Source organism: Gambusia affinis, linkage group LG20, assembly GCF_019740435.1.
Source record: "Gambusia affinis linkage group LG20, SWU_Gaff_1.0, whole genome shotgun sequence".
NCBI lineage: Eukaryota > Metazoa > Chordata > Actinopteri > Cyprinodontiformes > Poeciliidae > Gambusia > Gambusia affinis.
In genome coordinates, this window is record NC_057887.1 from 5,741,520 (window position 1) to 5,760,384 (window position 18,865).

Genomic DNA, 18,865 nt, shown 5'->3' on the forward strand with positions numbered 1-18,865 from the left:
CCCGCTGTCCGATATTTCAAATTTGTTCTTTGTTTAATTATTTCTAGTGTATGTCTGTAGTGCTCTTAGTATTTTTGACCTCTGAAGAACTGTGTTATGCAACAGGCAGTAATACTATTTCCTTCAGCTGATTCACACGGCAAGTTACAGTGAGTGAACTCTAACTCAAACTTTTTATGCTATTGTGTGCGTGTGTGTGTGTGTGTGTGTGCGTGTGTGCGTGGGTGTGTGTGTGTGTGTGTGTGCGTGTGTGTGTGTGTGTGTGTGTGTGTGTGGGTGTGTGTGTGTGTGTGTGTGTGCGCATGCGTTTGTTTGCAATACCTTGTGGGGACCATTTTCCTGACATACTACATTGTGGGGACCCACTGCTCCTTGTGACAAAGCCTGATCCTCACAAGAGGAAACCCTGTTTTTGTGTAGGTGTGAATTGAGTTTTGGTTAGGTTAGGGTTAGGCATGTAATGGATAGGGTTAGGATAAGGGTAAGGTTCAGGTTGTAGAAATGAATGGAAGTCAATGGAAAATTCCCACAAAGAAAGCAACGCAAATATGTGTGCGTGTATTTCTGCTGTGTTGTTTTCGCGCCAACATGTCATTAGGACCGTAAATCTCTGACTCCACCCTGCCATCTCGCTATGCTAACCTCGGGGAAATTGGAAGCTGAGGGTTTCAAAACATAATTATTCATCAGCTGTAAGGGATATTTTTTAAAATGCTTGTTAAGGGAATTTTTTTTTTTTTTTTTTGGTTGTTGTTCTCAATACGGTTCCTTTTCCAGCCTCTTGAAATTTCAGAAGCTTCTTACATCTTTTAGGCTTCAACCCGTCAACATTTGTTTCCGAGAGCAGTGACTTTTTCTTTCAGGACATTCTGAATGTGTTTATTAATGTGAGTGATGTGTGATGGAACATGAAATAACAAAGTCGACAACAACAGCTCTCAGGCTCTTTGATCAACTGCAGCACAGCATAAACACTCCCACACACACACACCTCAGTTTGCACCCAGAGTCATGAGTTTCCTTCGCTGGCCACAAATGAGGTGTTCGTGTGACAGTCGTCCCCGTCAGTCTGAGAGGTTCTCGCAGCGTCTCAGACGTCCTGTGCGTGTGGCGGCTTGCCTGCAGCCCCTGTTGCGGGATGAAAGCCAAGTGGTGGAGCTCCGTGTTGGCGCTGCTCTGCATGCCTGCCGAGGTGATACTCAGCACCTGGACAGGTGAGTTTGTTTTCGCTGAAAGAGGGAAGCAAAAGGTTCTGGCTGGGTTGGGAATCTGAAGAAAGTTAACGGCTCGGATTTATCTTTTGGTGTGGCGTTGCAGCTGTTGCACGCTTCATGGCCCAATGCTGAAAACGTTTTGGGATTTTTTAACAACGTGCACCTGCAGGTGTAAGCTGCTACTTTCTGTATTATGTTGCATTTGTACATTGTCTTGGGTAATATGTGATCTTATCTCAAACCATAATGTGTTTTATTTGAGATTCTCTGAACAACCCAAATGTATGCATAATTGTGAAGTGGAAGAAAATTATGCATGTTTATTTTTAACAGGTATAAAATGGTAATATGCATTTGTATTCAGTTCACCTTACTTTCATACCCATAAAAAACAAATTAGAGCAACCACTTTGTCTTGAAAAGTTACAAAACAACAAAGCACGATTTGAACATCATCAGGGAAACAGTGAAGGTAACTCTGGAGGACCTGCAGAGATCCACAACTCATTTAATAAAATCTGATGAGACGCAACAAATCTAAAAAAAATATCTGCAACAAGTCATGCAGGGGACATCAAAAACATTTGGACATAGGTGTTCTAGGTCATAAAAGATCGAATTTGAACTTTTTATGCATCTATCTACGCATCACTTGTCAAGACGCGACACTGACAGCAGAACCACAACCATAAATGAACAACCAGAGCTACAAGACCAAGTTATATTCATGTGTTAAAAAATGTAGCCACAACTCTCTGTTTAGTCACAACATAGGCTAAAAGTCATTGCATGGCTAAAAGTCATTGCAAGACAAATATATGAACGAATATTGACATTCATAGATGCTGTTTTTGCAAGATGTAAATCACTCGACAGTCCAACCCCAAGACTTGTAGCTAAAATTAAAGTTGTTCTGCAAGTACTGACCCAGAGGGACTGTATGCAAACGCACACCGGATTTTTCTTTGTCGTTTTTTTCGTTTTGTTTTTTTTTTAAAGATTATTTCTAGGCTGCTCAGTGGCGCAGTTGGTAGAGCTGTTGCCTTGCAGCAAGAAGGTCCTGGGTTCGATTCCCGGCCCGGGGTCTTTCTGCATGGAGTTTGCATGTTCTCCCTGTGCATGGTGGGTTCTCTCCGGGTTCTCCGGCTTCCTCCCACAGTCCAAAAACATGACTCAGGTTAATTGGTCTCTCTAAAATTCTCCCTAGGTGTGAGTGTGTGTGTGAATGGTTGTGTGTCCTGTATGTCTCTGTGTTGCCCTGCGACAGACTGGCGACCTGTTCAGGGTGACCCCACCTCTCGCCCAGAATGTAGCTGGAGAGGCAGCAGCAACCCTCCTGACCCCATTAGGGACAAGGGTGTATAGAAAATGGATGGATGGATGGAAGATCATTTCTAAAATCTTTTGCAAGGCAGTGTATTTGGTCCTCCTTTTTTTTTTTTTTTTTTTACAGATCCAAAGAGTTCAGATGTACACCAGAATATCTGTAATGGCTAAGATTGCATGAGTGCAACTGGCATGATTTATCATTTTCCTCTTTTCTTCTCTTTCTACCAAAAACAGGATGATAAAAGTTTTCAGTTTGGTTTTTTGGTTCCATCTAGCCCCTTTATTAAAAGGACAATTTTGTTGTTTTGTTTACTTATCTTTGGTATTTCAAATGTCTCCCAGTCCCAGTGTTAAATGTTCATTACAATTTAAAATTAATTGTTTTTTTGGGAATGTTTTCTTGCATTCTTTAGCCTTTACCATTATGTTAGTTGAAAATGTTCTCAAAGCCACAATATTATTGTTTATCGCAATAACTTCTGGGACAATTTATCGACCAACTAAATTTGTTATCGTGACAGGCCTAACGTTGAGCTGAGACTTTTGTATTTTTCTACAAATATACAGAAAAACTCTTTTATAGATATTGAACATTTTAACTGTCACTTCCAAAACGTCTAGATGTCAGTCAGTGAGTCCATGAAGTGTCCCCATGACACCATTAATCCATTGACACCATCATGTTGACTTAGTCTCTAACAGTCCATCTCTTTCTCTCTGGCAGCTTCCCAAAGCCCCATTTCCATTTCCAATGTGTGGATCAATTCGTCGCTTGAGATCAAATGCTCCACATCCCTAGAGAACCTTTCGGGCCTCTCTCTAAAAAGGCGCTTCCTTGGAGACGAGCTAATTCTGTACCTCAACTTTGACAAGGGAGTTGTTACCAAGAACACTACAATGGATAAATTTCAGAACAGAATTAGCATGTCCAAAGAGCAGCTGGATCCAGGAGCCAGGTATACGTTTAAGCTACAGCTGTCCCTTCTGGGGCTGGAAGACACAGACTTGTATTACTGCAGCTGGGCCTACATTGACGAACAATACAACAACGTTAACTTGGAGAGCAATGGGACCGTCGTCATTGTCAGAGGTGAGAGGGAAATGTTGCTTACTCACATCAGACGAATTGCAGCATTACACGTTTATTCTTTAAGCACTTTGACCTGCCTCGTTGTTGAAATGTACGATGCAAAGAACCTTGGCTTAAAATGCCCGACTTATTTCTTCACAGAGGGCAGACCGGCGAAAGAGTGCAGCGTCCGCACCGTGGATCTGACCCTGATCTGCCTGAGCATCGCAGCGTTCACAGGTGTATTTCTGATGATCATCGGCCTGATGATCGTGAGGTGCAGGAGGGTACGTGCGACCTGCACCGGATGAGAGTTTGAAACTGTGCTCAGATTAACCAGACCATTTTCGTCCTCCCACCAGTTCAAGAAGAACTTCACTCCTTTCAGGGGTTACGCCCCTCCCTTGCCTCCGAGACCCTCGCGACCTCCGCGACCCCCCAGACCCAACCAGCCTCGGAACATCTACACGCAGCAGCAGCAGACCGTCGATCACTGCCCCTATATGATGACGTCCACGCAAAACTACGGCAACTTTGGCAATCTGTGATGCTAAGCGCTGATGCAAACTGATGATAAAATCTAATTTTTACAGTAAGGGCATCTGAAAAGCACTCTGGCTGGAAATAGTTAGCGGAGCTGGTTAGCTTTATGCAGAGCCTTTCACTTCCTTGACAGCTAATATACTGTTTTTGTCTGCAGAAATGTGTCTCAGCTACCACATCCTGGATGAGGCGGGTGTGTACAGGTGTGTGTGCGTGTGTGTGTGTTTGTGTGAAAGAGTGAGCTGTGTTTGTGATGGAAAACTGCAAAGTTAGCTATGTTTCCATTTCTGTTTGTTGTGCAGGTTTCCTTGACCCATTAAGGTTTCAAATGTACTTCAGACTCTCATGCAATTATTTTTGTCCCTTGTATATAACGTGTACTTTCGCCTGTTTTAATATGTGCAATAAAAGAAAAATGTTCAAAATCATGCATTTGTCTCAAAGACTCCTGGTGTCCATGCTTTTTAAGCTTCACCACACATCTGGGCTCTGATCAGGTTTATTGTAAAAATAATTCAACAATCTGCTTTGGGGGAAAAGTTTTATTGATGCTGAAACTGATTTAGAGAAAAGCAAGCATCCACTGGAGGAGACTATGATCAAGAATGGAAATTATGCTTCACTTTAATAACATAAATCTGAAAAAACATGGAGTTCCACCTTAGATGACGGAGAGCATAAATAAGAGAGCAAAAAGGAAACTTATCTTCATATGTTAAGATGGCCCAGTCAAAGTCCACATTGAAATCCAATTGAGAATCTGTGGCAAGCTCTGAAAAATTAAACAAAGGGACAAACTTTCACTTTCTAGATGTAAAAAGCTGGTAAAAGATGGCAAGGGGAATTTTTACAGTTAGCACAATTCATACAACCAAAGTGCTTTATGGAAGAAAAAAAATACACTAAAACCATGAAATACAGTTTAATTTAAATTATGACAGATACACTAAGGCATACCTGGAAGGACACACGGTTGTGATTACAGTGAAATGATGAAGTATTGATGCAGAGGGGCTCATAAAAATCTACGGGACATTTTAATAAACATGCATCGTTTTCCTCCTACTTCACAGTTTCACAGTTCTGTACTCGGTTGTGCTGGTCTGTCATATAAAATCTGAAATAAACACACTGAGGTTTGTGGTTGCGTTGTGACAAAAAAAAAGTGAGAAAAAGTTTAGACATTTGAAAACTTTGGCACCACAAAGTGAATTGATCTTCCCTAAATCACCTGAGCTTCACATCAAAACAGTCTGTGGCAGATAAAATCATGTCTTCCTGAAACAAAAATGATAAAATTAGTAGGACATTCATCTTTATGAGTGCATTCCATTCCTACAGGGAGGTTGGAATTTGACTCAGTAAAATCAACTAAAGGGTTTGCTGAAACTAATATTTAGATGAATATTTAGAAATGTTGCTATTAGTTTAAAAGTCGCAACCCATAACCTTAAAATCAAATATGCCTGCCATGCATAGTTAGTGAAAGTTCTGGTGAAAACACTAAGTGATTTGTACCCCATTAAATCAGATCTAATACTGTGAGTATTACATATTTACATGCAGAGTAATACATTGTCATTATCTTGTGTAACAGTAATGAGCTAAGCCTCATTACTTTAAATGGGATACCAGGGAGGCTTCCTATGCTAATAACCGGAGCTAATACTTGTTTGCGGTTTTAACATTTGCCACCAGAAATTCAGCCAGCAAGGAGGAGAGACTGGCGAGGAGGCCAAGCAAATAAATTCTCTTCTTAAAAGGACAAGTTTTAATTAGTGTAATAATCGATTTGGACAGCTTAATTAGATATCCTGCGTCCTCACAGCAGGTCGCTCACTCAGGCGCTATTAGCTAAAAAAGCTTAGCTAATAAAAGCACAAGCTTATTGTACGGAACCTTTGCGGTAAAATGGTTTCCACGGACTGTTATTGCTGTAACACAACGTGCAGCCCCACAAACAAACTGCATTCACAAATTGCTTTAAAGTTTCAAAGTGTGAAGAAAATAAGAGCGAATGTGAAGCTGAGCACAAAGTCGGGTTAGCCGTCAGCTTTAGCTAAAACATCGAAGGACAGGCAGCCTGTCACGGTGAAGATAGACGGCCTCCACCTTGGCTTTTGATCCCCTGTCCCGCTGTCCAATGCTCAGGAAGAACAGCCAGAGGCAGCTATGAGGGGCTGGTGAGCAGAAACCGCATAACACTCAGGATATAACCCGCTTTCAGGTTGATGCTAGGAAGCTGGTCCGCACAGAAGAGCTAAACATGAGGAACTGCAGGCGACTGCTGTCTGAGCTAAAGCTGTGGACTTCAGGAAGAAGTAAATGGACAAGGGGACTTAATGAAGGTGAGACACTGGTAACGCTGCCTGCACACCGTCCAGTCCTGTTTACAACATAAGTTGTCTGTTACATTTTTTGTGCAACTAATTTCACTCCAGTTCAAGTTATGACTCATGAAAACCGGATTATCAGTCATAAAACGGCTTCATAGTAGACTGTACTGAGATCCAACTGTGCCAGAATAAGACAAAAAAGCTACCTAATTAATTTTCATATATATAACTGATTTAGTAAATATGAAAGGCAAAAATACTTATCTATTAGCTAACTATTTATTAAATGCACAATTACATATTTCAATGTTTAAATAATTAAATTTAAATTCCATTTATGTTAAAAACATACTTTTTATGTTGTTATTTAATATCTCATGAGCTACAGTCCATGTAGACTTATTTGAACTATAGTCAAAGTTATGAGATAGACACTAACATTTGATTGGTTGACCTCCACGGCAACTCGGCTACAGACCAATCACATTCAGTATTGCAGTGTTAGTCCCACCCACTGACTTTGATAGATAAAGTAATAAAAAAAGCACTGAGTGCCATGTGTTAAAAAATACCGAAAAAGTATGAAAATACATTTAGCATGTAATGAACTGATTTAATTTCTAATTATGTAGTTAAATATAATATTTATCATTCACGTGAAAATATTTAAAGAAATACTGATAGTTACTTATTTTAATTGTATTTATGAAAGCTATTAATAATGCAATTGAAACTCAAAAACACATCATTAATCCCAAAGGCAAATTAAATATATTTTTAACTCAATTTAATTGTGTAATTTATCTAATGACTTTATTATGTATTGAATTGTGACATGTTTGACCTTCAACACAGTTTTTTTTTTTTTGCAGGCCTCGGTGGGAGAGGAAAGGCTTTTTTGTCTACTTCTAGCTGTCCAAAGGTGTGTATCGTTGGGAGCGGTCCGGCAGGTTTCTACACGGCGCAGCATCTTATCAAGGTGTGTACTTCCTGTTCCGACAGAACACGGATAAACTTCTCTGATGCTTGTTCAAAGCAAACAGAAGGTGCCCGGCTTTTAATCTTCTGTCATGTCAAGTCATGGACACACTTAGCTATTTACACTACATTTTGCGAACATGTTCCTTTAAGGGTTTGAGTGGATAAAAATGGAGAGAAATCCACTGTTATCGGCTTGGACTGATGAACTGATGACTGAACAGGAGATTTAAACCGGGGAAAAAGTTATAAGTGTCCACAATTTGACGTTCACAAAAACCCCCAAAAACAAATAGTGTTGGCAAATTATTGCAAACAACATTTGAGCTCAAACAGGCTGTTGATGAACTATTTGAGGATCTAGAAATGTCAAATAGCAAGTGACCTTTTTCTCTTTTTTTTTTACCTCAGTCTTTTAACTGGAAGTGGTGTCATATCATTAATTGTATGGTGAGGGGGAAAAAAAGGGTTCTACATTCGAACTAGATCGCCACGTTGACAAAAAAACCCAGTGTAGCGAAGCCAGGTGATTGCACCGCTTCTTTTCTGTCAGAAGATGCACAGAAGGCACTCTGGTTTTAACACTTGACTATGGATTAACACAACTCCAAAGAATTGCAGTAATCCAAATGAGATGTGACTGAGAGATGGATTAGTGTCTTAGACTGTTGTAATTGAAAGAAGGCCTTTGATTTACTAATTCCCCCTTGCCTGGAAAATAGCTCACCTTTACACCTTTAAAAGTCTTTTTTTTTTCCCCAAACAAGTGGTGACGGGAATGTGGATGGGGGGGCAATAGCATTGCTCTGTCAATTAAGAAGATTAACTTATATCCCTTTTTTTTTGCTAGTCCCATTTCTGTTTTAGATGTTGTATAAAACGCAGCGTTGTTGTGGACTGGAGCAAGCAGGTAAATCTGGATATCATCAGCAAACGATGTGATCCAGCGGTACACATTTTTGGAACCAAACACAAAGGGACACAAAGGGAGGCACATATGTTACTGGAAATACCGCATGATCTGGTTGATCATAGAAGATTTGTGGCTGTCTAAACAATCATTTGTCCTCCAACTGCCTACCAAGCTTCCTTATGAATGTAAGTCATAGGTAAACGACTCGTGACAGGAAGCCGTGACTAAAGCAAGGCGTTTCAAATCGATCATAGATAACAGTATGACTGGACTGGTAGTTTGTACCACTTTGAATCACTTTGAAGTGATTCAAATCACTTTGAATCTGTCAGGAATCAAACAGTAGATACAGATATGTCTCATGCCAGAAACAACTGAATTTATCTGTTTATCTTTTGAACAAATTCCTGGACTAGATACGAATCTGTCAAACTAGAACAGGAAAGAGCCCTTCCGTTTTCTGCTGTTGGGTTTTTAGTCACCGATGCATGCTAACATTTCTAAATGTTATGTACATGCTTGGTTGCTTTCGAAGTATTTTAATGTCTACTTTTGCTTTTACTGTGCCTCAGGAAAACATAACTTAGGATCTAATTTTTAATCGAAATCATCTAAGACGAGAAAACAACATCCAAAGAATTACCCTTTACACTGTAGCTAGCTTTTTTTAATTGTATTTTTATAGCTGAGACTTTTTTTACGCACGTGTTCCTTGCGTTTTCTCTGAATTGAGGTCTCAGTGAGTCAGAGGACGATGGACTGACGGTTTGTAAGAAATACAAACACAGAACCATCAAAGCAGGAGCCTAATGGCCCGGATGCACTTTGTTCAAGTTCAGTTGCAGCGTTTTCATCTGTCATAAAGAGATAAAAACTTCTTCTTTATCGTCTGATCTTTAAAGTTTCCAAAGCTTTGTTTTTTTTTTTTTTTTTTATTTATGTACCTGCAGTAGAGACAAGAAAAAAATCCCAGCTAACCCAGCCAGGTTACTATTTGTTATTACTTGCAATTCTGTTCCAAACTATTAAGACAGAAGAATCATCCCCCGACTGTACCACGGAAAAAAACCTGCGAAATATTGTAAAAATACTTAACTCTTGTTGGATATTTAAAGTTAACATAAAATATGAAATGGGAGATGATTGGAGGATATTTTGCTGATGAGAAATGCTCTGTGATTTCCAATGAAGCTCCACTTGTAGTTCAAGGTCCAAGCAAGAAGACCTACGTCCATAAAGCGTCCGAAATCAGGGTGGATTTTTACCATTGTTTTGTCTGATATTTGTCCAAGTTCTTAGAGTGGGGAAACATGGGGGGAGAAAAAAACTACCGTAGTTCCTGTTGTTACAACACCACACTCATTTGTACAAATCAACTTTTAAGAATCATTTTAAAAAGCCGTTGTATTTTCTTTAAGATGATTTTCCTCCACTTTGACTGGTAAAACAGATCACACCGGTAGAAATTTACCCCAGGAAACAGTTTCATCTGTGTTACAGTTTATGTTTGCTGTCAATGTTGCACCGAACGACAGAAACATTCAAACATTCATTCTGTTCTAATGTATTAGAGGAAAAAAAAAACTCTCAAAGTCACTTTGCAAAGTTTCACGAGACGCTTTTATGAATGCTGTATTTTGAAAGTTGTGTTTGGTTACTACATAAGGAAACCTTTGAGCATTATGAAACTTCATTTATGAAGAGACGATATCTGCAGCAAGCAATTTCTCCTTTTTGCCTTTTTTTTTTTTTTCCCGTCTCAGGCCCGTCAGGACGTGGAGGTGGACATTTACGAGCGACTGCCCGTCCCCTTTGGCCTGGTCAGGTTTGGAGTGGCCCCGGATCACCCTGAAGTCAAGGTGTCTGCTTCCACACTTTATCACACAGCAAACGTCTCGTCAAGTGTTTTTAAAAATATCTCAGTCAAAGAAGCAACCCAGGGGATCATGGGAACTCTGGAAGGGCTGCAGAAATCCAACGCTCAGGTGGGCGATTGCTGGAGATGAGTGGAGTGGCCAAAAGAAAACTGTTAAGATGCTGAAACATGAAGGGTATCTCAGACACACATGCTCACTTTTTTATTGGAAATGAATTTTGTTTATGGGTTAAGAGTAGATTTAATTGTCCAAAAGCTCAGGAAAGATTTCTGAGCTAGACAACGTGCAGGGTGACGGTCCATACGAGACGCGTAATGGTGAAAAATTGCTAGAGATCCACCTCAAAGCCCTTCCAATTACTTTGTCTAAAAATGTCAAAGACAGATTGCTGTTCAGTATTTCACTTAAAATACTTTTTACATTTGATAAGTTGCGTCATTTTCAGGGCTAGGATTATCTCATTGTAGGTCATGATAAGTGTTGAGTCAATTAGAAACATCAGAGATGCATAGATCTGGGGTGGAAGAACGTTTTGATGGTCAGTCCCTGAAAACCACCACCTGACAAGACAAGTGAGTAAGTTAAATATATACATACACAAAATGTTTTACTCGCTTCTGCTTGGCTGAAACACAACAGTTTAACAAAAACAACGACAAAACAGGCGTTCAATACAATAACAAGTAATAAATGCAATGACTGCATGAGGAATTAATTATTAACCTGGTTCTTTTCTGCAACCTTCAAAGCTGATTTCAGCTTTTTTTTTTTAAATCAGATCTTCTGTTATAATGTGCCAAACAGGAACTGCAGATGGTTGCTTTACTGGAATTTTGAGAGCATGTCGTCCCGGATTAAAGTTTTGACGGTGGCACAAGTGTGTTTTTGCAGACAGCGTGGTTTGCATAGTGATGTCTTAATTATCTTGTGGAAAACTTCCTTTAACACAATGATATACCGGTAATACAACTTTGCTTTATTACAGCATTGTGTGGTGTATTTTTGCCCTGTATTTTTGCCCTGACACAGCATAAGGCCTTTTAAAATCACTCGTCAATAACTCATCATAAAACCAACTGGTTGCAAATTTGCACTTATATGAATTATTGTTCCTGTACTTTAGGAAGTATCAAATGGCATTCTGTTTAATATATGCATCTTTTTTTTTTTTTTTTTTTTTTTGTCTTCCAGAATGTCATCAATACTTTTACTCAAACAGCCAAACATTCCCGCTGTAGTTTCTACGGCAACGTCAACGTCGGGAAGGACGTGACTGTCGGCGAACTGCAGGGGGCGTACCACGCGGTCGTGCTGGTGAGAACACAGCGGCCGCGACCGAATCCTACAGCGAGAATTCATGCTTTGACTTTTGTTGTTTTTTTTTTTGTATGTATTTTTCTGTCAGAGTTACGGGGCGGAGGGCAACAGGAGGATGGGGGTGCCGGGCGAAGACCTGCCCGGCGTCTACTCAGCCAAAGACTTTGTGGGCTGGTACAACGGCCTGCCCAGCTGCCGAGAGGTCCGCAGAGGCGGAAAGAAAAAAAAAAAACTCACCCGTTCTCGTGTAAATCAAAGCAAATTGGGCTGATTTCATGTTTTTTATGAATTGCTCCTCCAGCTCAAACCGGACCTGAGTTGCGAAACAGCCGTCATTCTGGGACAAGGCAACGTGGCCTTGGATGTAGCGAGGATACTGCTGTCTCCTTTAGACATTTTAAAGGTGAGAAGGATTTCTCTCTCAATGAGAAAAGTTTTAACTTTGCACATAAAATATCTAGAGCACCTTGCAAAATCTTTGCAATCAAAAAAACACTATCAAGGACCTTGATGGGTATTGTAGTGTAGTTTTCTTCTGATGAAATGAATACCTTTGCTTACCTCAAAACTGGTTGTTGTTGGTTTTTCTTCCCCTAATAAGCTAGGCAACAATTGCTCCTTTGGGGGTATTATAGATGGCTGACTGACCTTTAAGGAACGCAGTACTATCTGATACCGAAGCTTCACCTCATGATTTGTTGTCGTCCAGAAAACGGACATAACCCAGCCGGCCCTGGAAGCCCTCGCCGAGAGTCGGGTTCGGAAGGTGCTGATCGTCGGCAGGAGGGGACCCATGCAGGTCGCGTGCACAATCAAGGTTTGTGTCACGGAGCAGAGGAAAACAAGCTGAGCCTTTTATCACGAAGACACATCTGTCACATGGGAAACCCACACTAACCCCAGTGTTTGACCTGCTCTGCAGACGCCTGCTTCAGTCTGTTGTAGACTTCCTGTTGTGTGGCATCACCGTCTTGTGGACGAGCCAGTTTCTGCCTACTTTTAGCTGGCGTGACTCCAGAGTACCTCGCAACACACAGGATGTAACGTTTGGCTGATGACACTGCTAGCTGCCCAGGTTCTGTTGGAGGATAGTGGGGGGTTATGGTGACAGGTTGGGTTTGTTGTTTAACCAAACGCCGCTGTTCATTATGACCAAAACTTCCGTCCTTTACATAACACGTCTAAACGTTGTGGCCTGGTTTGTCGAGAAAAGTTTGGGTGGTTTGGACCAAACCCTGCAAATCGACGACATGCTTTTCACCTGCTAATCTGTCTGAAGTCATATTTTTCAATTCCTGTCTAATTCTACTTGATAAATTATAACATTTAACACACTAACTTAGACCTAGAAGATGTCTAATAGAAATCTTGGCTTTTTTTTGGTTTGTTTTGTATTTTCTTACAGTTTGAGACAGTCTTTCTCTGAGATCTGTGGCAGTCTTCAAAGTTTGCAGTTCAGTTTCCACTTACAACTTGATTTGCTATTGTAAAATGATGGACCTTCCCAATACTGTGGACTCCTGGTCTTCCCTGGAGCTTACGGACCCGTAGCCGTCCACGAATAGTTGAAATCTGGGATTACTCGAGTAGCAAACACATCTAGCTGCCTATTTTAATAACTCAACCACCAATTACACCTTAATATTCATCAATACACACAGTGGATCCAGTCTTAACGCTACACCAGAAACTAACGTATACGCTCTCTGTTGTTTCCGCTCTTTGAGTTGCCACCAATCAACGGGAGGGAAATTGAATGGTGCTTCTAGTTTGGTTCGCTTTACAGACAGGCAGCCAATAGCGTGTCAAGTAGCATAGCGCTTAGCTGGTTCAACTTGACAAGCTGAAATACCAAGTTGTTTGTCATATGCTGTAAGGAAAAATCCAAAATGATGTGGATCTTCTAGGAATAATATGGAGTTATGTCACACAGAAATCGCCAAATACAATAAACGTAAATAAATGTAAATAAACGGGGATCCTCTGTAATCCTTGCAGATTGATGGGAAGGAGACATTTTGGTTACCTTCCCTACTTGGCATTGTGTTAACTTCAGTTTTTACATACACAGGTGCTAATTAAGACTTTATTTAAAAGTCTCCTTCCTGTTTGCATCTTAAGTTTCTCTTAAGTTTAAAAATAGTTTCTAGGCATTTTTTTTTCCATTTCTGCTCAGTTTGAATTGAGTAAATGACTTTGTGTGATATGTTGTGTTTTCAAGTGCTGCTAACAAAATATGCTAAAATTTTAGCATCAATTAGGACTGAGTCACTTTTTTTCCAGCAGGTTATGAACAAAGTTTATTTTAAAAATGGAAACCTGAATCAGAAGGTTTCAGCTTCCTGAAACCTTCTGATTTCAGAAACCCAGAAAAAAAGAGAACACAACCCCATCGTGGGAGACTTCTGGGTTTTGTTTGAAATCGTGTTGTTTTTGTTTAAAACGTTTAAAGGTGGAGCTTTGAAAACCCGAGTGCTGCGGCTATCAGATTTCTTCATGTCGTCTACAGGAGCTCAGAGAAATGGTGAACCTGCCGGGAACCAGGCCCCAGATGGTGACAGCTGATTTCGAAGGCGTCTCAGAAGCCCTTAAAGGTCAGAGGCAAATCAAAGCCTTTACAGTTTCTTCTTTCTTGTTTTTCTTTTTCTTCTTTAAAATAATTTTCCAGTACCACAACAGCTTGTTTTTTTTTGTTTCATTTTGGGTTTTTTTTGTACGAGTCTGACTCAAGATTTTCGGATTTCGCTCTTAGTTCTCATCTCCTTGACTTGACGGAAAGCATGCGAGTTCACGAGAAAGCGACGTGTGACTAATGCAGAACACTCGAGCCGTCATATGGCAGGAGGAAATGCATGTTGTGGTTAACAGCTGAGGCAGGCCCATGGCTCGTACGCTGAGCAGAACGGAAACTGTTCACAGGTTAAGATCGCTTCTGACATACGAGAGCCGGCAGCGGGCCGCAGACCAGGAGAGCCACTCTGCCGCTCGCAGTCGTCCTGCTGACCTTCTGGCCTGCAGCCGCAGCCTTGATGGAGCCGTGGCATTGATTTGAAACCGATGCTCTTCTTCGCCTTGACCTTCTGAATATTTTAGGCGATAAGCAGTGAGGGACAAATGCAACATTCAACACAGAACTTCTGTGACAAATGAGAGTGTTATCACCTGCATGCACCTTCATCTGCGTTTTTACGCAGTTCCGGTGCCTTGTTGGGTTTAATAAATCCTGCGTTTGATATCTGCAAGCCTTCAAAAACCCTTAACTTAACCCCTACAGATCTGTGTTTGGTGTGTGAATGTTTGTGTGCGTGTGAATGTAACTCTAGCGTAAAGTGTTCAAAATTATTTTAAAAGTGTGAGACAAGATGAGCCATTTACCATTTTATCATTCATTTTAGGACTGCAACTAAGCCTGATGCAGTAAACAACAAATAAATAAATTGCATGGTAAGTTAAAATGAGTTGGATCATTTCCATGTGGAAGAAAAGCCGGCATTTTGAGAAACGCTGCAAACATTTAGCACCCCGTACCAAGGATTTACTTTGCTCTACCTGCCACTTTTGCCTGTTTTCTCTGTCTAAATTGAACTATTATCATTTGTTTAATGCAGTTTTGGTTACAGAGGCTTCATAATCCATTTGAATTCTTATCGTTTCAGTTGTTGGGTTTATTTATTTTGGATGTTTAAGAGATTTTCCAGTTCCGGTGTTAAAAATATTCCTTCCAAATTAAAGTTATTTGATATATGAGAGAGGGTACTTCCATTAAAACACTATTATTATTATTATTATTATTATTATTATTATTATTATTATTATTATTATTATTATTAGATTAGTTGAAAATGGTTTCAAATTGACAATGTTATCGTTTAACGCAATAATTTCTGGGACGATTTATCGTTCAGCAAAATTTGCTGTTTTGACCCAACAAGTAGCTGCAACTAACGATTATTTTAGTAATCAGTTGTTCAGACGATTAATCAATTAAATGGGTTTAAAAAAACTACCACAATCTTTTCTTTCATGGTGAAAATGGACTTGCAAGCTTTGGTTTTTAATAACTGCGGTTGGCTAAAAATAATGGTGTCAATTTCACATCAGTCTATTATCAGACCTGAGATCTCATTGTGCTGATGTGAAACTGATCGTGAACAAAAATAACTGATAACGGCATTATGTACATCTAAACATGGTAGCCTAGCCTTACAAACCTGGGGGACATCAGCAAAACCATGGTGTGAAACCGATTCAGGTGGAATAAAGTATTCAATTTTTAACTTGCTGAACACACAAGTTTAACTTTTCCTCCACGCGTTTGGCGAATAAGTCAAATTTAAAGCGGCGGTGTCTCTGCCGTCCCAGACGTCCCGCGGCCCAGGAAGCGCCTCACCGAGCTGCTGCTGAAGACGGCCCTGGACGCGCCCGGAGACAAGGAGCTGGAGAGGCGGAGAAACGCCGCCAAGGTCTGGGGGTTCCTGTTCTTCCGGAGCCCCATGGAGATCTTAGCCGACCCGGGCTGCAGCCGAGCGGCCGGCATCCGACTGGCGGTCAACAGGCTGGAGGTTGGAGCATCGCTTTGGATTTCAAAACACAAACTGCGCCCGCTTCGGATTCTTATAGTCTGTGTTTATCGGGGTCAGGGGTCAGGAGACGCAGCTCGGCCCGTTCTGACCGGAGAGGTGGAAGACGTTTCCTGCGGTCTTGTCATCAGCAGCATCGGCTACAAGAGCCTCCCCATCGATCCTGCCGTGCCGTTCGACTCCCGCAGAGCCGTCGTGCCAAACTCGGTGGGCCGGGTTCACCAAGCCGCAGGTTTCAAAACCTTCTACTGTAATAAGAACCCTTTAACTAGACCATTTTCCACAACTCGGCCTTTCTCTTTAGGCTTGTATTGCAGCGGTTGGCTGAAAACGGGCCCCACCGGTGTGATAGCCACCACTATGAACAACAGCTTCGACACGGGCCGGTCCCTGCTGGAGGACATGGACTCTGGAGCGTTGGACGTGTCGGCTGCCAAACCCGGATCGAGAGCAGTCAGCGCTCTGCTGGAGGAGCGAGGTACAGCAACGCCTCAGCGCTTGTCGCCACATTTGTTGTTAACAGTCTTTATTTATCTTCACCCAGAAATGAATTGCAACACAGAAACATCACAGCTATCTACTTAAAAAAAAAAAAAACTGTATCCAGGGTTTCCACCCATTCTTAAAAATAATTGAATTCAAGTATATAAAATTAAGGCCTTAAAATGTCTTACATTTGTGAAAAATGGAGACTATTTAATCTGACATATTCTTTTTTTAAATTAATATTACTATTAATATTAGTTACTTTGCTACTTTGATTCACATTCAGACATCTTCATCGCATTGTATGACTGGAGACGGTTGAGGCTACGCTAACTAGCTGCTAACATACCATGGCTAGCTAGGGTATGTTAGCTTTGCATCTGTCATTTGTAAGTGCAAATCTGTTTCCACTTAGCTGGAGGAAGTTGGTAGTTTCTCTGGAGATACGAGTCTTAAATTTAATTCTTAGTGGCCTTGAAAGGTCTTTAAATTTGAGTTTGAGTCAAAACAATTAATTGGATTAACCATGATGAATATTAATGAAGAAATTGTCAAATAATTGAATTGGGAAATGTTGGTCAACTGGAGTATGCAGATGCCAAAACAGGATGTTCTGCTGAACATATTCAGCAGTAATTAAGCCAAAACTGTACAAAACAATGTTGCATTTACGATTTAAAACAAACAAAACAAAAAACTACTGTCTGTAATATGTTCTATCCTGAACTCGAGTAGCATTGTTTTATTTTCCCCTGGTTCAAATTCTGCCCAAGAAAAATTTCCTATTGAGCACCTTTTACTCTCCAGTTTTGAGTTGACCACAAAGTCTCCATGGTGCCCACCTGTTGGTTTAACATCCGGTTCAGGTAGCAAGAGTCGGGGAAATCACAGACTGACTAAAACTGGCTTCTTTATTAATGATTATTAATGTTTATTGTCCTTAAGAGCCAGGAACAAAACTCAAAACGTGAGGCTGAGCTGCTGCTCCAGTCACTGAGGGTTCGTTTTGCGCCATTTGTAGGAGTGAAACCAGTCACCTTCTCAGACTGGGAGAAGATCGACAGCTTGGAGACGAGGAGGGGGGAAGCTTGCGGCAAACCCAGAGAGAAACTACTGAGTGTGGAAGAAATGCTGAAGGCAGCCCGGTCGTAACGGACGAGCAGCAGGCGGAGTCCAGGAGAACGGCGACACAATGACGGCGCTGGTTGCTGTATCCATGGGGACCAGATTCAAACTGTACAAATGTACTGTATGTTAGTACTTTTATGGCAAAAGTCTAAATAGTATAAGTATAAATATTCAAAGTCAATTTCAGCTGAAATATAATATAGAACAGGGGGGTCCAAAGCGTGGCGCAGGGGGCCATTTCTGGCTCTTGAAATGATTTTTGTTTGGTCCCTGACCACAAATAAAAAGTTGTAAAAAAATAAAATACAATCTGGTCAACAAAATAGAAAGCAATAAATTAACCAAACAATTTAGAAATTAAACGTTTTTCTTTAAATTAAACAGTCCAAAGAAGTTTTTATGTCTTGGATCTTTAATAATATCCAAATTTTATACAAAAAAAATTGTGCATGTTAACATTTTATCTTTAGGTTTCAACTTGTAGAAACTCCACCTGTGGTGTGTTCACTAATTAGGTGACTTCTAGTGGCAATTTGATTGCAGGGTTTTTTTTGTTTTTTTTTTGAGGGGCTGAGTGGAGGTTACCAAATCAAAGGATGAATGAAAATGCACAACACACTTTTCAGACACATTTAGGACAATATATTGATAGATTGTAAAGTAAGCTGAATACTGCAGGTCAAACTTAGCAGTATTTTTTTCTTTTAAGTTATAAAATAAAGATTTTCCACCCTCTTTACAATTATCTATTACTTTGTGTTTGTCAGTCACATAAAGTCCCTGCACCTTGTGACTATAATGTACAAACAGGTCAAGAAGTGAAGGCACTGTGTGTATAAAAAGTCAGCTGTTTCCTGGGTGTTTACCCAGACTAGAAAACTACATTTGGAAGTGGACCAACAGACACCATCAGTTTTGGTCCCCAGTGATGCCGTCCTGCTGCACTCGAAGCTCAGCAGTCATTGACTCTTAATACTACAAAGACTTTTGTTCCATGCTAGCTAATATTTTTTTTATTTTGTAATCAAAAATAATGACTTTAAATAAAATGATAAATTCTCTGGGTGATGCTTTTGTAACTTGGAGGGGAAAAAA

At 40.5% G+C, this 18,865-nt stretch overlaps 2 protein-coding genes across 3 annotated transcripts; both read left to right on the top strand.

Moving 5' to 3' along the window:
• The first annotated feature begins 429 nt into the window (after window positions 1-429).
• LOC122822973 lies at window positions 430-4,583 on the top strand. Of its 2 annotated transcripts, XM_044102133.1 has the most exons (5): window positions 430-1,214; window positions 3,268-3,633; window positions 3,775-3,899; window positions 3,975-4,204; window positions 4,313-4,583. In XM_044102133.1, exons 1-4 carry the CDS (start codon window positions 1,139-1,141, stop codon window positions 4,158-4,160), a joined length of 753 nt encoding a protein of 250 aa, XP_043958068.1. In that variant the 5' UTR covers window positions 430-1,138; the 3' UTR covers window positions 4,161-4,204; window positions 4,313-4,583. The 2 variants fall into 2 exon arrangements, with proteins under 2 accessions (XP_043958068.1, XP_043958067.1); XM_044102132.1 differs by having other exon boundaries at window positions 433-1,214; window positions 3,975-4,583.
• A 1,476-nt stretch (window positions 4,584-6,059) lies between these two features.
• On the top strand, window positions 6,060-18,831 carry fdxr (ferredoxin reductase). The gene is made up of 12 exons (XM_044102122.1): window positions 6,060-6,503; window positions 7,364-7,470; window positions 10,146-10,241; window positions 11,451-11,573; window positions 11,665-11,778; window positions 11,878-11,979; window positions 12,286-12,393; window positions 14,086-14,170; window positions 15,939-16,138; window positions 16,217-16,388; window positions 16,461-16,634; window positions 17,664-18,831. The coding sequence occupies exons 1-12, from the start codon at window positions 6,422-6,424 to the stop codon at window positions 17,792-17,794; spliced, it is 1,494 nt and encodes a 497-aa protein (XP_043958057.1). The 5' UTR covers window positions 6,060-6,421; the 3' UTR covers window positions 17,795-18,831.
• The last annotated feature ends 34 nt before the right edge of the window (window positions 18,832-18,865 follow it).